Source organism: Argentina silus, assembly GCF_951799395.1.
Source record: "Argentina silus genome assembly, chromosome: 8".
NCBI lineage: Eukaryota > Metazoa > Chordata > Actinopteri > Argentiniformes > Argentinidae > Argentina > Argentina silus.
Genome location: NC_139662.1, coordinates 6236614 through 6254091, shown reverse-complemented (window position 1 = coordinate 6254091; position 17478 = coordinate 6236614). Strand labels below are relative to the sequence as shown.

Here is a 17478-nt window from a genome sequence, read left to right as displayed (position 1 = left end):
TTGGATACATTCAATGTAAATGTTCTGCATATCTGCATATCCCATGCGACAAGAATCCTTGTCACCCTGATCCCTTGTTGTTTCATTTTTCTTTCATTAATACAGTTTACAGAATCAGAGAATGAGAATAACACCTGGAATAAAGTTAGCATGTCAGTTCATATCCCTGTAATACTTGTAACTTGAACTTTTGTATTGATCATTTTGAGGTTATTTTAAACAGGTATACAAACGCAACCATTATGTTGTGGTTATAACGGTCTACATGAGAGGTTATAATATAACTATTTGCTCCGTGCTAAGTCTATTGTGTACACATCCTGATTGTCCAATTATATTACTGCTGACTACAGTGGACTCTCCTAAGCCCCACTGAATACCCCTTTTGATTGCAGCTGCAGAAACCCCTCACTGACCAATAAGCTAAGACAATACCCCAGCTGCCAGGCAAATTGCCCTGTAAGCTCTTTGTTTATGTGTGTGAGGTATGCACAGTATTGGATGCCAGGAGGTCTCAAAGAGGCAGACTGACTGCATTCTTTTGTCAGTCTGATCAGGTTGTTTATTGGCATACCTTTTCTTTTATCAACTTAAACGTGATGAGAAACTTTCAATGACAATTTTACAGATTTTGCTGTTGTTTACTACCATTGCTGGTAGGCTTATAGTTACATAATAGTACTTCAACAACGACAACAACCATACCAACTATAATGACATACAAATAAAGATGATAATAATAAGGCTATAATATTGTCAATTATTTCGGCTATTATAAGCATAATAACATATAGTATGGTGAATCCAGTTTTTTTTTCATTTTTCTTAAGGTAGACTCTGCGATATGACGTCACGCCCGTGAAAATAGTGTAACGAGAGCGTTCACTCGTTTCTCCGCCCTTCAGTTTAACTTTCTTTCTTTCCATATCCCTCCGTTAGGTTCCACTCCTCCGAAAACTGCCTGGGTGAGAGCCAAAGATATTTGAATTCTACCGGAGACGCTCAATTGCAGCGCCGCCCTGCTCGTTTTTACTATGACGTAATATCCCTGAGTACCTCAATCTATCTAAAAAAAAATCTAGAAATGTTATAAACAATTTATAAACATCATTCATTTAATGCATAGGTGAAGCAATGGCCCCAAGCCCCTGGGAGCCCATAGCATGCTGCACCTGTCCCCTGACCGCACATGTACATGCTGAAATGGATAAATCATGTTGTATAATAATAATAATAATAATAATAATAATAATAATATAATACACACGATATTAGTGCATTGCACATAAATTACCTGTGAGAAAACATGTTAAGATGCATTATGATGCCAAGATCAATGGTATGAGGGCGTACATTCCCAAATAAAAACAATGTAACGTGTTCTAACCATGCTCCACACTCGTGACCATGGTTGTCTCCCCCTCATTTGAATATCAATGGGGCCGCACTAACTTTAATGTATGTTACATCACAGAAGATAACATATTGTCCTCGATTGTGTGATTTATTGCAATCTGTGTATTATGTAAGTCTTATTACGCAATGTAGTTAGTATGTATAATTACTGCTTACGTTAAAAAATATTAGTAAAATCAAATAACTCTAATATCTTCGCTATCCCTCTACCTGCGTGTTCGTACAGATGGATCAGTCGGGGCAAGCCACTCCCTCCAGCCTCTTTTTGTACTTTGGAGGCTGGTACGTTTGTTTACGAATCCAAATTATTTTAAAGAGCTGTACAGGAGAGGGGTGTGAAATATTTTACAGTAGCCCATTTGAAATTAGCTAAGTGACTGATGTTTAACCCATAACAATTAAACGTCAGAGATTCAAACGTCAGTAGCTTGAAGTTAAGTAATGAAAGATACACATCTTTCTCCTAAATACTTATTTACAACTAAGAAGAAGTCATGGATATTTGCAACGGGAGGCGGCGAAAAGCAAGAAGTGTGCGGGCCTGCAGAAGGTTTGAAGCGCTAAACGCGAACGTGAAAATGAAAAGGGAGGTGGGAAAAGTCCTGAGGTCACTAACGGTAGGGAACAACAACAACGAGGACATCGATGTCCCCATGGAGGAGGACTATTTCTCTATTAACTTTTTAAAGAACGAAGACCTGGAGCATGCTCTGGTTATGGCACCGCGCTACAGTTTGTTGCGGGAGGTCGGAAGGGGCAGCTATGGTGTAGTATATGAGGCAATTGCTCGAAGGACTGGGGCAAGAGTAGCGGTGAAAAAACTCCAGTGCGACGCACCTGAAAATGTCGAACTTGCTCTTGCCGAATTCTGGGCCTTGGCAAGCCTGGAGAAGAAGCACGAGAATGTGGTACAGCTCGAGGAATGTGTGCTACAGAGGAATGGCATGGCCCAAAAAATGAGTCATGGCAATAAAAGGTCCAAACAGTACCTGCGGTTGGTGGAGACTTCACTGAAAGGTAGCTTGTTGCAATGTATACCCTGATTAATACCCCAGTCTAAAATGATTACTTTGTATCACATTCGCAGTGTGAATTGTCAACCATAGGAAGCAAATCGACTTGATACAACGTAGCACCAGACGAGAGGATTTGTGATCAATCGCAAGACAGTCTATTCAAAACAATGGTCCCCTTAGCAAGCTAGCTGCTAGCTCAGTGTGCCATTGTTTGCGAGAAGGAATTGAGTCAATCTTAAATATAAGGAAAATGCAACTACTTTTTACTCGTATGTTTTTGTTTATATATATATATATATATATATACCATTCGCTCTACATGTTGTTACTGTTATTAAAGACAAACACCGATGAGCAGCTTTTTAAACAATCAGTATAAATAATTATTGAGTTATTGATCGTTCTAATCAATTTTACAGGTTGCTCTGTGTTACTACTCTTCTACTATTCTTTTCAGGAACAATGTTATGCAATTTATAATGTCTGCCCTATAGATGAACTGCATTCTTGCTTCATAGGCACAGAGTGGGCTATTTCCAGCTCGCGAGAGAACACAGTGTACTAGTTGGCCATCAGTTAACCCATTCCTTGTAGGGTGCACATTTTCATACGATACAATTGGGCATAATAGATATATCATGATAGATATTCTATTATTACAATGTATATTGCACACAATTCATTGTTTTTGTAATCAATCCAATTGAGCCAAATTACGAATTATGCATAATATTGCTCATTTACTAAATGGCAGTGGTTTTCCTTGTTTTGTTTTGATACATTGATTACATTGATTGATACTATATGCTATAAGCTGATATGCATTTGAATCTCCAAGCTTGTTGTTCAAAGCATTGAGCCCAAGTAATGCTTTTGCTGGCCTTCTTTTTATAGTTTGTTATGTAAGTGTCACCATTAGAGATACAGGCTTGTCAACAAATGAAATATTCATCTCGACATGACATCTTTCTGGCAATTGTTTGAAAAAGCAAACACAACTTCTCTATGCAATCTAATGATCAGTTTGAAAATATGTTTTATATAATGTATCTATTTTATCACCAAAAGATATTGTTCAGGTTAACCCAATTTCTGCACAGCTCAGAAAGCACAATGGCCTAGGGGAACTCATAGACTAATTATGATTGTTGAATTTAATGTTTATTAGACCAATGTGTTCCCAGGTAACACATGTTGGCACTTGTTTATAATGATAATGTCATGTTCTTTTAGTTTTCTTTAATTCTCATAAAGTTGTTGTATTGCTCTGCATTGTGGAGATCCCATCTTCTCAGTTTGGAACTTGACATAACCTCCTTGCAATGTGCATGTAGACTTTTTGTGTAGACATTCACCCCTTTTCTGGTTCAATGATTTTTTCAAGCTGCAACTTTTAGTGCAGTTCAGGAACTAGAAACATGAATCTGCAAAGTAGGCCTAAACATATCTTGATTCTGAAAAGCTTTTGAAAACATATAATCTAAGCCCTTTCCAAACAAGTGGCTGACATGCCTGTCATGCTTACTTAGACAGTGCAATTGCCCCTATCAAAACTTCCTTGTCACTGTTGATCCTGTTTATATGCTCGGGATCATCTCTGACATTGTTAAAGCACAGGGTCAACTCCTTATGTTGTGGTCTAGACTAGAGAGAGACTCCAGACCTCAAGAGACATGCCCTTCACTCTGTCTAGAGGGGATTTCTTTTTTAGCCCACATTAGTTCACTTCACCCTCCCCACCTAAAATCTGCTGACTAAGACCAAGCTGCCATTGTGGCACACAGACAGATTACCTGTGTTTGTGTTGCACTGTGCTCTTTGGACACAGTCCCAGATGTACCCCAGCCAAGATCGCCACATCAGCCAGTGTTTGCAGCCCTATCTTGATGTATTTAAATAGGCATGAAACGAATGGTGAGCTATCATTCCACATTAAGTGAAAAGGGAGGGATGTTTTAAAAAAAAAAAAAAAAAATCTTAAGGTTATGGCTAGATACTATATGGTTAGCTGGTAATGAGCAAGTGTGTAAGTATGGCCTATGACTATTGAAAACAGTGCTGTGCCATGTGTTTCTTGAGTGCTCTGTCATCATGTTAAAATCTGGACTAAATTAGCAAGACAACAGTGGTTGTTTTGGTTTGATTGAATCCCCTCCACTGTTGCTTGCACATGTTGTTTTAAAGGTGCAATATAACTTTTAATATAACCCAACATTGAAGCTTTATAAAAGCTTCCTAATGGTTGTTATGACTATGTTTATTTGCTAGCAATCAGGGAATGAGATTCCTTGTTGTAAATATTTCATTTATGAACCTTGTTTTTAGTCCTGAAATGAGCTTTCTAAAATGGAATGTCCTACCTGACACTCAGTTGGTACACAAACATGTTGTTACTGGCCAGGGGTGTACTTGAGTGGACTCGCTGATTTTCACCTTTCTGTCACCTTTCTGTCTCTGGTCCAAGAATCACCCAAAGGCAGTGCTGTAGTGAGTGGGTGGCTGAGACCACTGCAATGTCACTGAGCCACAATGAATAGGCCCATTATGGGCCTCAGCCCATTTCTGGTTTTGCCAACCCTTTAATGCTGTGGTGTCTCCCTCCCCAGGTGAGCGGATCCTGGGCTGCCCAGAGGAGCCCTGCTACCTGTGGTTCGTCATGGAGTTCTGCGAGGGCGGGGACCTCAACCAGTACATCCTGTCCCGGCGGCCTGACCCACGTACCAACAAAAGCTTCATGCGCCAACTGACCAGCGCCGTGGCTTTCCTGCACAAGAACAACATTGTCCACCGCGACCTCAAGCCTGACAACATTCTCATCTCACAGAAGTCTGGCTCGCCTGTGCTCAAGGTGGCCGACTTTGGCCTCAGCAAAGTGTGTGCGGGTCTGAGCGGTGCTGGCGGCAAAGATGGCGAGGAGTGCTGTGCAGTGGGTGGGGGTGGCGGCAACAAGAACGTTGTCAATGTAAACAAGTTCTGGCTGTCATCGGCCTGCGGCTCGGACTTCTACATGGCACCAGAGGTGTGGGAGGGCCATTACACGGCCAAGGCGGACATCTTCGCCCTGGGCATCATCATCTGGGCCATGATTGAGAGGATCACCTTCATTGACGCCGAGTCCAAGCGCGAGTTGCTGGGCACCTATGTTCGGCAGGGCACAGAGATCGTGCCGGTGGGTGAGGCACTGCTGGAGAACCCTAAGATGGTGCTCCACATCCCGCAAAAGACACGCAGCTCCATGTCGGATGGGGTGAAGAAGCTGCTGCAGGACATGCTGGCGGTCAACCCACAGGACCGGCCCGACGCCTTCCAGCTGGAGGTGCGGGTGGACCAAGTCACTTGTCCTGCATGACCCCTTCCCCTTCCCTTTTACAACTCTAGGCCAGTCTGAGATGGAATTGTTTACCAGGTATGTAATCTCCCCTTACACACTAACATGCTCACCTGCTTACTCACTCAAACTGTTATCGGAAAAAATATTTTTGTTATCTCAGTGCAACGATGTAGCACAAACTCAAAGTAAAGCTAATTAAATCAGCATTTATTATAGATTTTCCTCAGCTCAGAAGCCTGGTTGCTGCTAGATACCGTTCAACAATATCCCATGTCAAAGATCAAGTCAAGTCAAGTTTATTGGACATATGTAGTAGCAGTAAGGCAGTAGGGTAAATATACACAATAGGATACACTACTCACTAAAATCATAGCCTACCTGATATTAACAGGTAAAAAGTGTATAATATTCAAAGAGAATCATCTGGGTTAAAAGGGATTTGCAGCTGTTCATTAATAGCTAGACCTACTTTCAACAGTGAAAGCTATTCTCCTTGTCATATTGGCTTTAATCTGAGGCAAACCGTTCTTGTCAGTAGAGGCTTTGGCGCGCACAACCAAACTCCGGACAGGACTGAAATGCAGAGGGACTGAGACTGGGAGATAATTCCTTGTCTGTCAGTCTGGATATAAGCATGTTGTGAACGCCAGAGATCCTTAACACTGTGTTTTGACTTAGATTACGACTTAGATTTTCTGCTTATTCAGTCCCCTAAAAATCCACTCTTTCTTTTTCTCTCTTTAGCTTTAATCAAAACCATGCTTCTTGCCCTGAGGGCCAAAGTGTACCCTGTGTGGTTGCCAGTGCCACTCCGAAAGCTTCCCTCCCTCTAGCCCACATATCTGCGTTCTTACTCCACAGATCATCCCCTGAGGGGCCTTTAGCACTTTGTGTGCTGTAGATGAACAGATCAGCTGGGCTTGTCACCTTTCACAAGCAAAACCTGTGTGTGTGTGTGTGTGTGTGTGTGTGTGTGTGTGTGTGTGTGTGTGTGTGTGTGTGTGTGTGTGTGTGTGTAAACAAACTGTAAAGAAACTCTGTTCTGTGGGGCTGAGTTCTGTGGGACACGCCCTGTGCTTACCTGTCAGGTACACTCGGATCACACTACTCCACCCCTTTTCTCTCTGCCAATACCACAAGTTGTTGGCCTGACCTCAATGCCCTGCAGCCTGTACCTGGTCTGCTTAATCCTGTTCTGTTGATTCTGTTGATTTGTGACAGGGCTGATTAATACTAATTTAGCTTAGTAGCCACTTGGACAGAGCCTTGTCATGTCATGTCACTCTCAGGACACTCTCAGGAGCTTGTTGTTCAGAAGGAGGGATAGACACCCTATCTCTAAGTGGGCAACTCCCAGTGACTGTATAGGCACACTCATTGCCTGGGGGGAAATGCTACACTGAACTAACTGATGCTATCGCTATCTGACTGAGCCACAGGCTCTATTCTTACAAAAGCCTAGGCTGAGTTGATTCAGACTAACAGATACCATTGCGATTTCAAGCACACAGCTCTGCGAAAGGGGGCATATCCTTGTAAAAGCTCCAAACCTTTGTGAAGGAAATAATTGGCATTCCATTGTGACACTGCAGTGTCCCAATCCTAATCCCTCATAGAGATTTAGGACTGACCTCAAAACCATTCGATCTGTTGTTCTGAACTTGAACATAGCATCAGTTTGGGCCATGTTTGTGACTGGTGTGGAAAGCACTCTAACCAACCCCCATTCTATGGACTGGCATCCCCCCCCCCACCACCACCAAACCCCCTCCCCCCCTGGACATGCCTGATGGGCCCCAGCTGTCCAGTGAGCTGTAAGTGCCTGTGAAGGCACTGTTGCGTCAACCAGTGCAAAGTGGCCTCATTCTCTTCAGCGGGATACTGGGATAGCTGTTATGCAACCGCCCCCCCTCCCCTGCCCCATCCGAAAGGAGAATCCATCATCTGTCAGAGCGGTGGATTAGCGCTTGTGAACACCGAAAGTGGGAGGGGGGAGGGGGTTACAGTGAGGACACTGGGTATTTTTGAAATCCTTTCAGCACTTTCAAATTAGTGGGGAGCAGATTATCAACTGAACTGCTGAAAGTGAGATCATCATCATCTCCACTACGACGTGACCATGGTCCTCCATCGCTGTTGTTGTCCACTCTCAGAGCCGGCCATCTTTAGGGTTAGGGTCACTGCCCCACCCCGCCCCTTGACAGCAGAACAAGCACACAGATGTCAGCTGCCTATCCGATGCCCAGGGTTGAGCCGCGCAACCCCCCCACCCCCCACCCCACCCCCCCCCCACTCTCTGTCTGTCCCCCTTCTCTCTCTCTCTCTCTCTCTCTCTCTTCCTCCCCCCCCTCTAACTGGCAGACAATGCGGCTGCTGCTCCTTCGCTGCGAGGGCTTACTGAAGCTCACGTTTAGAACATTTTGTCCTCTGCCAGCCTGGCTGCCTGCCTCTCTGCATCCTGATAAACCAGGCCAATGCACTTTAGCTCTTGCATTTTTATCCCCCCCGCCCATCAGATGATGCTTTTGTCCTAAACAAGTTTTTTTATTTTATTTTTATTCACAATGTGGTGAGATTTTTTTTTTATGAATTGAGGGATCAGTACACTATTCATTTTGCACACATTATTTAATGTGAAAGGCATGTCTAACGAATGCGTCATACTATCCCCACGAGTGCAGAACATTGACTATGAGGTCTTTTTCTGTGTTATTGGTAACATACACAAGGACATTCGCAAGCAGTGAACTCCCAATCTTGTTCTATACAGAAAGAGTCTGTTGTCAACTCTGGTACACACTTTAGAGAGAGGCCATTAGGTTAACAGAACATATGTTAAAACTTGCTCTTTCTCTTTACCATGGGTCCCTGTGGAAACACAGTTGTTTGGACAGCGGTTTGGATGTATGCCTACAGTACGGTATGTACTCTGTGTTCTATAGGCGTGGCTTCACTGTATGTATGTATAGAGGCTTGTTATCAGAAAACTGGTTCGGGAGGCGGTTTGGCAACGGGGAGGGGAACGGGGGGTGGTTGTAGTCAGCGAAAGCTAAACAAACACAATATTACAGAGGGACTCTGTCAGCAGGGGGCCACTTTTTATAAGATTTTGGGGGAGGGCAGGTTTTTTTGGTTCAGTTATGTAACAGTGGTGTTTGTAAATGAGCTGTATGGGGGCTGTAAAACATTACCCCTCAGCTGAGAAGGTATTTAAAGGATTTTCAGAGGATCCTGTCTAAAACAAGGTCTAGCACGGAAAAAAATACTTTGTGAATGTCTCTATACAGTTCCATGAATGTCATTGAGCAATAAATTAGGAATTAGAACAACAAAAGACTGGATCCACAATGGCAGAGATTACTAGTCTCATACACAATTGCCTTTTTGCTTTTTTCATTATTTCATTTTTGGCATACATCCAATGTTTACATTGAAATATCACTTCTTGGATTGTTCTTTATTGCCCGGTTCTGGGACACAAAGCATTATAACCCCCCACTGTGTGCTGTAATAATTGGGAGTCTCAGCCTTTCCACTCCCCTGCCCCCATTGAGAGAAGCATTCTCCTAAACCATATAGACTTAAGATAAAAAAAACAAAACACCAAAGCACCTTTAATATGTTCAGGATAGCCTAACTTAAATACGGTAGCTGGAAAGCACTTGATGCTATAAGCATTTTTAAAGTTGTATTATTTAACATGGGTTTCAATGGCCCATTGGTTTTTTATGGTGAATTCTAAAATGCTACCTGTTATTTTGTCTTTTAAGCTAGACACTCCAAACCAACTTTAAAATGTTAAAGCTAACCTTACCTTATTTGCGTGGATGCAGCTGTTTGATAACATTTATCATTTTTAAGCTAGAACCATTTAAAGTTTATCATTAACCTCTAGGTGGCGCTAGAGGCTCCAAAAAGGCCAGACTAAATTGGCACTATTATCATGGTTTGCGAAACATAATGCAAGTGTGCCAATTTTCATGCTGACTTACAAAAGTGAACAATATAGTATTTTTTAGTAGCTTGTTTACTTGACTGTAATGGATCTGCAGTTATAACCTTCCCCCCTCAGGGTCACCTGCTTCAGTGTCTGTTGGGCTGTGACACTGTTTGGCCACCACTCTGTCATGGGCTCCCTTATACAGGGCTGGAGATCTGCATTGGCAGAGCTAGTCCTACATATCAGCGTTTCAGTTTGTGCGTCCTTCTTGTCAGGAACACTTGTGCTTAATCTGTGTCTGGGAAACTACCCCTTAAAGTATTTTACTGTTTCTTTAAGTATTGTTCGATGCCTCACAGTGCAAACTAAAATGGGGCCTTTTAAACTCTAAATTATTTATGACAGAGGGGTGATCAGCTGCTGTTGCGAACAGCAGAGTTGAGAGCTTGCCTTTTAGAGAGGTTCCTTCCACCACCATATACACCACGCTCAGATTTTCAATTATACTGCAGTCCCATCGTTATGATTTCAATGAGTATCCCAATGATCCACTATCCCACAATCCCTGAGCCACGCTATGGATCTAAAATCACTTCAAGATGTGTGGATTACCTTAGGGCTGCATTGGGAGTTACTCCACCAATGAAAGCAACGTTTGGCATGGCAGCATGTTTGTTGTTTTTCTCTGTTGCACTTTTTGTTCCCTAACTCCCTAATGGTTTTGAGTGGTGCGGTGTACAGAGCTAGATATAACCGGTTTTGGGTGAGGACCAGACTCCTCTGCTGGTTTTAATTGCTGTGCTTCTAGTCTCTCTCTTTCTTTCTCTCTCTCTCTCTCTCTCTCTCTCTCCCCCCCTCCCTCCTTCTCTCTGTGTGCCCAATGACGCCTTGTTGTCATGTAATTACAGAACTCGTCTAGCAGGGGTGGGTGGACAGAGCTTTTCACCCCTTTCAAGTGCAGAGAGAAATTATTCCAGTTATTTGACTAAGAGGATGGTGAGAGCTGAAAAGGATCCTGGTGTAAACGTGGTGTAAACGTGGTGTAAAATCTAGCAGTAGACCTGTTGCATCTGTGCCTGCTATTTGGCAGTGCAATGGAGTTTGCTTTCAGTTTGAAAAAGTTTGCTTTCAGTGCTATGATTTGAGAGGTGCACAGCTACATTTACAACATTGATTTAGTTAGAAACAACCACAAAACCTTCTGCTCATTAAAGAAAATATTATTTTCCTAACCGCCCCCCCCCCCCATCTCCTCCCCGATGATACCAGTCTCGACTGTTTTTTTTTTAACAAGGTAGCCCTTCTAGAGAAGTTATGCACTTAGGAGTTAGGAGTTATGGAGGCTAGCTGTCCTTCACCCCCTTTTCCCAGACAAACAACTACAACAACAACCACAACAACAATGGGCTATCTATTCTGTGCTTAATTTAAAAAAAAAACATCCCAACTAAAGTTTGATGCTTGGTTTTAAATTAGCACTTCAAGTGCTCCAACTCCCTGCTTTTTAATGGGTACCTGAAGTGGTACAATTGTGCAAGAGTGGTGCTAGAAGCAGGGTAGAATGTTTATATACAGTATTCCCAATCGTCAAAGTCCCACGTACAGTGTATACAGTGTTCCATTTGTGTGCGTAGTCTGGTATGGGAGGCATGCCAGCAGCAGAAATAGGGTTGTGTTACAGTGTGCGTGAATCATGGTAGCCTCACTCAACATGCCTGCATACGATAGGGATTTGGAGGTGAAGGGAAGTCAGCCACCAGCAGCCAGGACATCGATCCTACCCTGGGCTGGAGGACTAATCAATAATAGCTGCCATTTAGCCTGTCAGCCGTAGGATAGTTTACAGCCACATTTCAGAGTGAAAGGAAGGAAAGGGGCCCTAATGATCGAGGAACCCCAGTTGCTGCAGTTGCATAAGGGGCACATTGGTGTTGGGTTTCCACAATCCCAGTATAGAACACCATAAAGAGACAATAGTTTAGTGAGCTTTTTTTTTCCTGGTGCAAAATATGGCTTTTGATGATATGACTAGGGGAGCCCTATTTCCATTGCTAGTGACTGTCTTCCTGACACGCAATAGTTTTTTGTGTTTTACATGTCAAGAGATTTCTCCTGTATGCATGACAATTCCAACTGGCCCACTTGTGCTCATACCACGTGCTATGGGGTTATGCAACAACAACAACAAAAAACGTTGCTTGACTTTAGTGGGCTGACCTGGTTTTAAAAGCACTTGACTATTAATAGTGTGCATCATTGAGATTAAAAGTAAAAGTGAGGTCAGAGGTGTAATGTTTTTGTTTGTTTGTTTATGTTTGCAGTGATTAGAAATCGTTCCATAATATAATGGTGTTAGGCTTATACCATGACACAATCAGTGACATCAATCACCATCAACCAATCAATGTCTTTGGTACGCTCATTCATGTTCATGTACATTCAATCCTAGCTTGGCTCAGGGTACTGTTTCAAGATGGTTGAGTGCTCTTGTTTTACTTTAGATGGTTTATCCATAGAAGTATCATGTGATGTTTACTTTTAATTCTTCCTTGCATGCATGGCTCAATGGCCTTATGTAATGCTACAACTCTATATTCAGTTGCACATGCACAAATTGCACTTACACAAATAACACTGCTCAAAGAAATTGCTGATAACTGGTCTATTTCATATTTCAACATTCAACCATCTTCTCCACTCTCTCCCTCTCTATGCAGATGTGTTTACTCAATGAATGTGGAATCCCAAGTCTGCACAGAAATGAAAAAAGCGACACCAGGGATCTCTGAACTGTGAAAAACCTCCACAATCGCTCCCAAATGTGAAGAGAATACACCGGAGAGTATGCGACCAGCGCTTGCAAAATCAGGACTCCACAAACAGGAATGCTATGCAATCAATTCATAAGGGAAGTCAGGTCCCCAACCCCACCATTTTGTATTTGGATGTTGTCACCAAAAAGCTGAAGACAAGACATTCACCGTTAGTCAGATATGCTAGTGTCACATGGTATTCACTTGCAAAGTGTATATTTCCCCAATGAGTAATTGATGATAAGCTGGTTTTTCTCTGGTTTTTCTTTTTTTTTCTTTCCATTAGTCCCTAAAATGGACCCATTCTTCCTTCTCCTCCTATATTGACATGTGTTGCAGTGCTGGATGGGGCCACATATTATGTAAGGATGGTATGTCATATAGGAGAGGCTACCATGTAGCACTGTGTACCCTCTAGACCAGATTTGAAAAAGAGAATACCTTTAAACAATAATAATCGATTAACCAATCGATGATGATGATGATGATGAAGGTCCTTGTATACTGTGAATGCATAATGTGAATATGAAGGGTACACAGCCTTCCCCCTCAATGTGGACTACCAAACAAACGGCATCAACACCCTCCCCACCCCCCATTTACACCGTTGTGCCTTATTTTACCTCCATCAAATGGAGCTGTAACCAATTTGATGATTCCCAAATAATTCCACGTTTTATTAACTTTTTACATGCATTATATCATCAGCCCCTTCTTAGCAAGCCTATATCAGTTCATATGTTGTGCGTTTTAAGCCAAACAGTGCCCTTTCCCTATATGAGATTACAAAATGGTTTTGCAGGCATTACCTACTGCTCTAACCAAATTGTATCAGTTATTTTGGACAATAATGTCACACAATCAGTTATGTTATTTAGACCAATTTTACTGTTACATAACATTTAACAAAATGTAGCATTTCATTAAATATATATAATTATGTACAGTGCCTTCAGGAAAACCCCTTCACTTTTCCACATTTTGTTGTGTTATAGACTCAATTTAGGGTTAGGGTTTTTTGCCATCAATACACAGACAATATCCCATAATGACAAAGTGAAAACACACTTTTAGGAATGTTTGTGAATTTATTAAAATTTAAATAAAGAAATACCTCATGTATATAAGTATTCAGACCATTTGCTATGACACTCTTAAAATTGGCTAAAATGCAAAAATGTCTTCAACAAGTCACTCAACAAGTTGAATTGAGTCCATATGAGTGCAAGGATAATAGTTCATGTGATTTCGGAATTAATATCTTTTGTTTTTATAGTCTCTGGTATGCATAGGAATCAATTAGACAATGTGTGGATTAGGATGTCACTACCAACTCAGCAAATTTCATAATTTTCTCTTGATCCTGACAAACTCCCCAGTCCCTGCCAGTGACAAACATACCCATAACTTGATGCAGCTACCACTATTCTTCACACGAGAGATGGTGCAGAAACTGCATTGCATGTGCTGGATTTGCACTAAATTAATGCTTTGTAGTAAAACGAAATAAACACATTTCCAGCCACTTTCTTTGCTGTATCACTTGAATTCATTGTTGCAAATACAATTATGGATATGAGAGAGATTATTTTCCATTAAGGCATTCTTTTTGGCCACTTGGTTATAGACCAATTTTGCAGAGTGACTGAGATTATGTTGTCCCATCAACTGTGCTTTTTCCTCTCCACCATTCAACTTTGTAGATTTTTAAGTCCTCAGGCCTCAGGGTAGCATTCCTGAGCAGTTTTGTTCCTCTCCATTTGCTCAGTTTGTAATGACAACCTGATCCACACAGTGTGTAATTGATTCCTATGGAAATCAGAGACCCTATAAAAACAAAGATATTAATTCCAAAATTACATGAACTATTATTCTTGCATTAAGATGGACTCATTAGATGGACACTTATTGAGTGAATTGTTGTTGACATTTTTGCATTTTAGCTAATTTTAAGAGTGTCATAGCAAACGGTATGAATACTTATGTACATAAAGTATTTCTGTATTTCATTTTTAATAAATGTATTGAAATTTCAAAAAATATGTTTTCGCTTTGTCATTCTGGAGTATTGTGTGTGGATTGATGACACATTATTTTAATTTAATCCATTTTAAATTGAGTCTATAGCACAACAAAATGTGGAAAAAGTGAAGGGGTCTGAATACTTTCCGAAGGCACTGTATGTCACTTACCAGTATTGTTTTGTTGGTCATGACATTGATGACACATTTTTAAAGGAATGAATTATGAAATGTAATTTGTTGGCTACTGTGAGAATTGAATAGTTTCAATGTGAGGTTTGTGTATGAAAGGGCACTCACCAAATCTGAATTGTATTATACAATGTGTTTAAGGCATGAATTAGACTTCCAGTGCCATTTAGGGAAAATATGGGGAACTTTGAGTGCTTCTTAATTGCTATTATTATTTCTCTCTCTCATTTACATATTAGACTCTGATATTATGTTACCATGGGGTGGATTCACAAGATTTGACATAATGTAAATAATGTTGTGGTTAATGCTATGGGATCAAAAGTACAGTTGTGAAAAATATATTTTGATCTTTGTGATTTAATGGTGATTCATATCTGTTTTGAGGTAGGAAGTCTGTATTTTGGAATTGAAGTTGCCCCTAGTTTCATCAAAACATGGCTCTGCTTAAGGCCATAACAAGTACTTGAGCTGAAGTCCTTCTCTTCTCTTCACTGAAGCGTTCCCAAAACGCCAGAATGTCATGTTTATGCTCTGTATAACATGTTGAGGCATCCTTGTTGGTTTCCCCTTGTGTGATTGATAAAGTTGCAGAATACAACATCATGTACAGTAACTAAAGTGAAGACCAATGTGCCACATTGCTCACCACTGAGCCAGTTGTAATTGTGTCATTTACCATGGTAAACAAAAAATGTGTGGGAATCACAGTTTAATGGACCGATACACCCCAGGTATCTGGGAGTTACAAAACCCCTTTGAGATGGATGATGTTGATTTTATTTCAAACACTACCACCTTTAAGATGCTTTTCTAATGATCCTGTAGTTATTTTTTGCAAAAAGACATGTTTGGGTAAAAGTTGACAGTTAGTATGGCCATGGGTCATTACAAAAAGCTTATCCTGGAATGCAGTCAACCAATCAGCAAACACCAACATCAACCACAGAACTAATGACATTGTTATAGTAAAACCACAGTGTATTGGGCATATTGTCCACTGTCTAAACTACTAGCATTGTTCAAGGAAGGGGAAAGAGAGCATGATATTTGATGGTGATTAAAGACTTGTATAGACATGTTACCAGGATTTGGTTGAGACAAACTCTGTGTGACTCATCATGGGGGAGAAGACCGATTCCCTATTTATTAGTCCAGTGTAGCATTGTCAAGTTTTTGTTTTTATTTTCGTGTTAGTTTACAGCTACTCAATGCGTTGATGAACACTTGATTTGTGTTTTGATAGTCTGGTCCTACCTCATTCTCCCAGTACCTCCTTCATTCTGACTGTTTCAATAGCAAGATGACTTTTTCCAAGTCATTTTACAAAAAATGTTGTATGATGGTTTTTACCTCAGACTGTATCTCTTCAACCTCAACCAACCTCACTGGTTAAACTCCTCTGACTGACTTTTCTGTGTGGCTTTCATTGGCTATACCACTAGCTAGTTTGAATGCCGCTTGACATTTTGAATACCTTAAGCTTAACTGCAGATAACACCTAGCTTTTTGCCTTTTTGAATGACGTATACAGATATTTACCACAGTAACACACACACCTTTGAAATACCTCTGTTTTGATGTTACTCTTGAGTTAACAGCCTGTACAATAACTTTGAATTCCTTACCCTGTGTTTACCTAAGGGACCAGTTTGTCACTTACCTGGAAACCTCTGTTATTTGTACCACTGGGCACCATGTAACCTCTGACCTTGTTTCTGTGTTAACTACATGAGCACTCCCTTTAATGTCATATACATGACTGGCATGTTTGTATGTTGAAATGTACACTGTAAGGGAACTAAAACTCTTTCACCCAATTAGGCTACTGTTGATACCTTACAGAACATAGCATTTTGTTGGAGTCATAAAGATGCCAGACTGTAGCTTACAGGCTATAATGCTCATCACGGTTTAAGAGGAGCTCCTTTCGTACACTTAAAGATTCTACAGTTTCCTCTTGAAAGCCAACACTCTCGCTATGCAAACTTTCTCTCTCACTGTAAACATTGCCCAAGGAACCACCATTTTGTGTTCTTCTATTATGTTATATCCTCAACTCTTTCTTCCAGCACATATTTGCAAGTGTATACAGTTACATGTCTTTATGATGTCATGTAATATATGGACTTTGTTTTGTTCATGAAGCTGACTGGAGCCATCAGATGTTTTAGCAAAGCATTTTCTTTAATTTTTTTTGCTGTAAATATGTTTGACAACTTCTGTTTTTCTTGAAATAAATGAGAACAATTACTAATTAGTCTGTTTGCTTTTATGGACATTTTGTATAGTAATGGAACACAGCCTGTAATTCGGAAAACAACTAAACATCAGTCCCGCCACATAAAGCGGAGGGATGGGGTTGGAGAAATGTAACCACTCAAATTCATAGACCGGACTCTGGATGCACAGACTGCTAGTTAGTGGCATCAATATGGGAGTTTTAAACATTATTTTGAAGTTATACAGTGTTGGTTAAGCTTCCTGTTGTTTGTAAACATTGGGGGAAACAGCCTTATATTTTTGGTTATGATGGAGTAAGACAGTTCAATGGCTATATATCATTAAGCCTAACCCTAACCCTAACCTTTTCAAGAAAAATTGGCACAAATCATTGTTTCTCATCAGAGAACCACATACCATAACAGAGTCAATGAGTTCACAACTCTTTTCTCATCCACTTGTCTTTGCTTGTCCTTCCCTCTGTGTTACAAGGCTGTGTTTATATTCAAAAGATAGTGACTAAGCA

The 17478-nt window shown here is 40.9% G+C and overlaps 1 protein-coding gene across 1 annotated transcript; it reads left to right on the top strand.

The window, feature by feature from the left end:
• The first annotated feature begins 1748 nt into the window (after window positions 1-1748).
• Window positions 1749-16976, top strand: stk35 (serine/threonine kinase 35). The gene is made up of 3 exons (XM_083674632.1): window positions 1749-2433; window positions 5039-5838; window positions 12421-16976. The coding sequence occupies exons 1-2, from the start codon at window positions 1911-1913 to the stop codon at window positions 5779-5781; spliced, it is 1266 nt and encodes a 421-aa protein (XP_083530758.1). The 5' UTR covers window positions 1749-1910; the 3' UTR covers window positions 5782-5838; window positions 12421-16976.
• The last annotated feature ends 502 nt before the right edge of the window (window positions 16977-17478 follow it).

Excerpts from the sequence above, each read along its gene's own strand:
- stk35 (XM_083674632.1), top strand. The coding sequence starts at position 1,911 with ATGGATATTTGCAACGGGAGGCGGCGAAAAGCAAGAAGTGTGCGGGCC. Across the intron at positions 2,434-5,038 it reads GGTGGAGACTTCACTGAAAG|GTGAGCGGATCCTGGGCTGC; the intron begins GTAGCTTGTTGC and ends CTCCCTCCCCAG.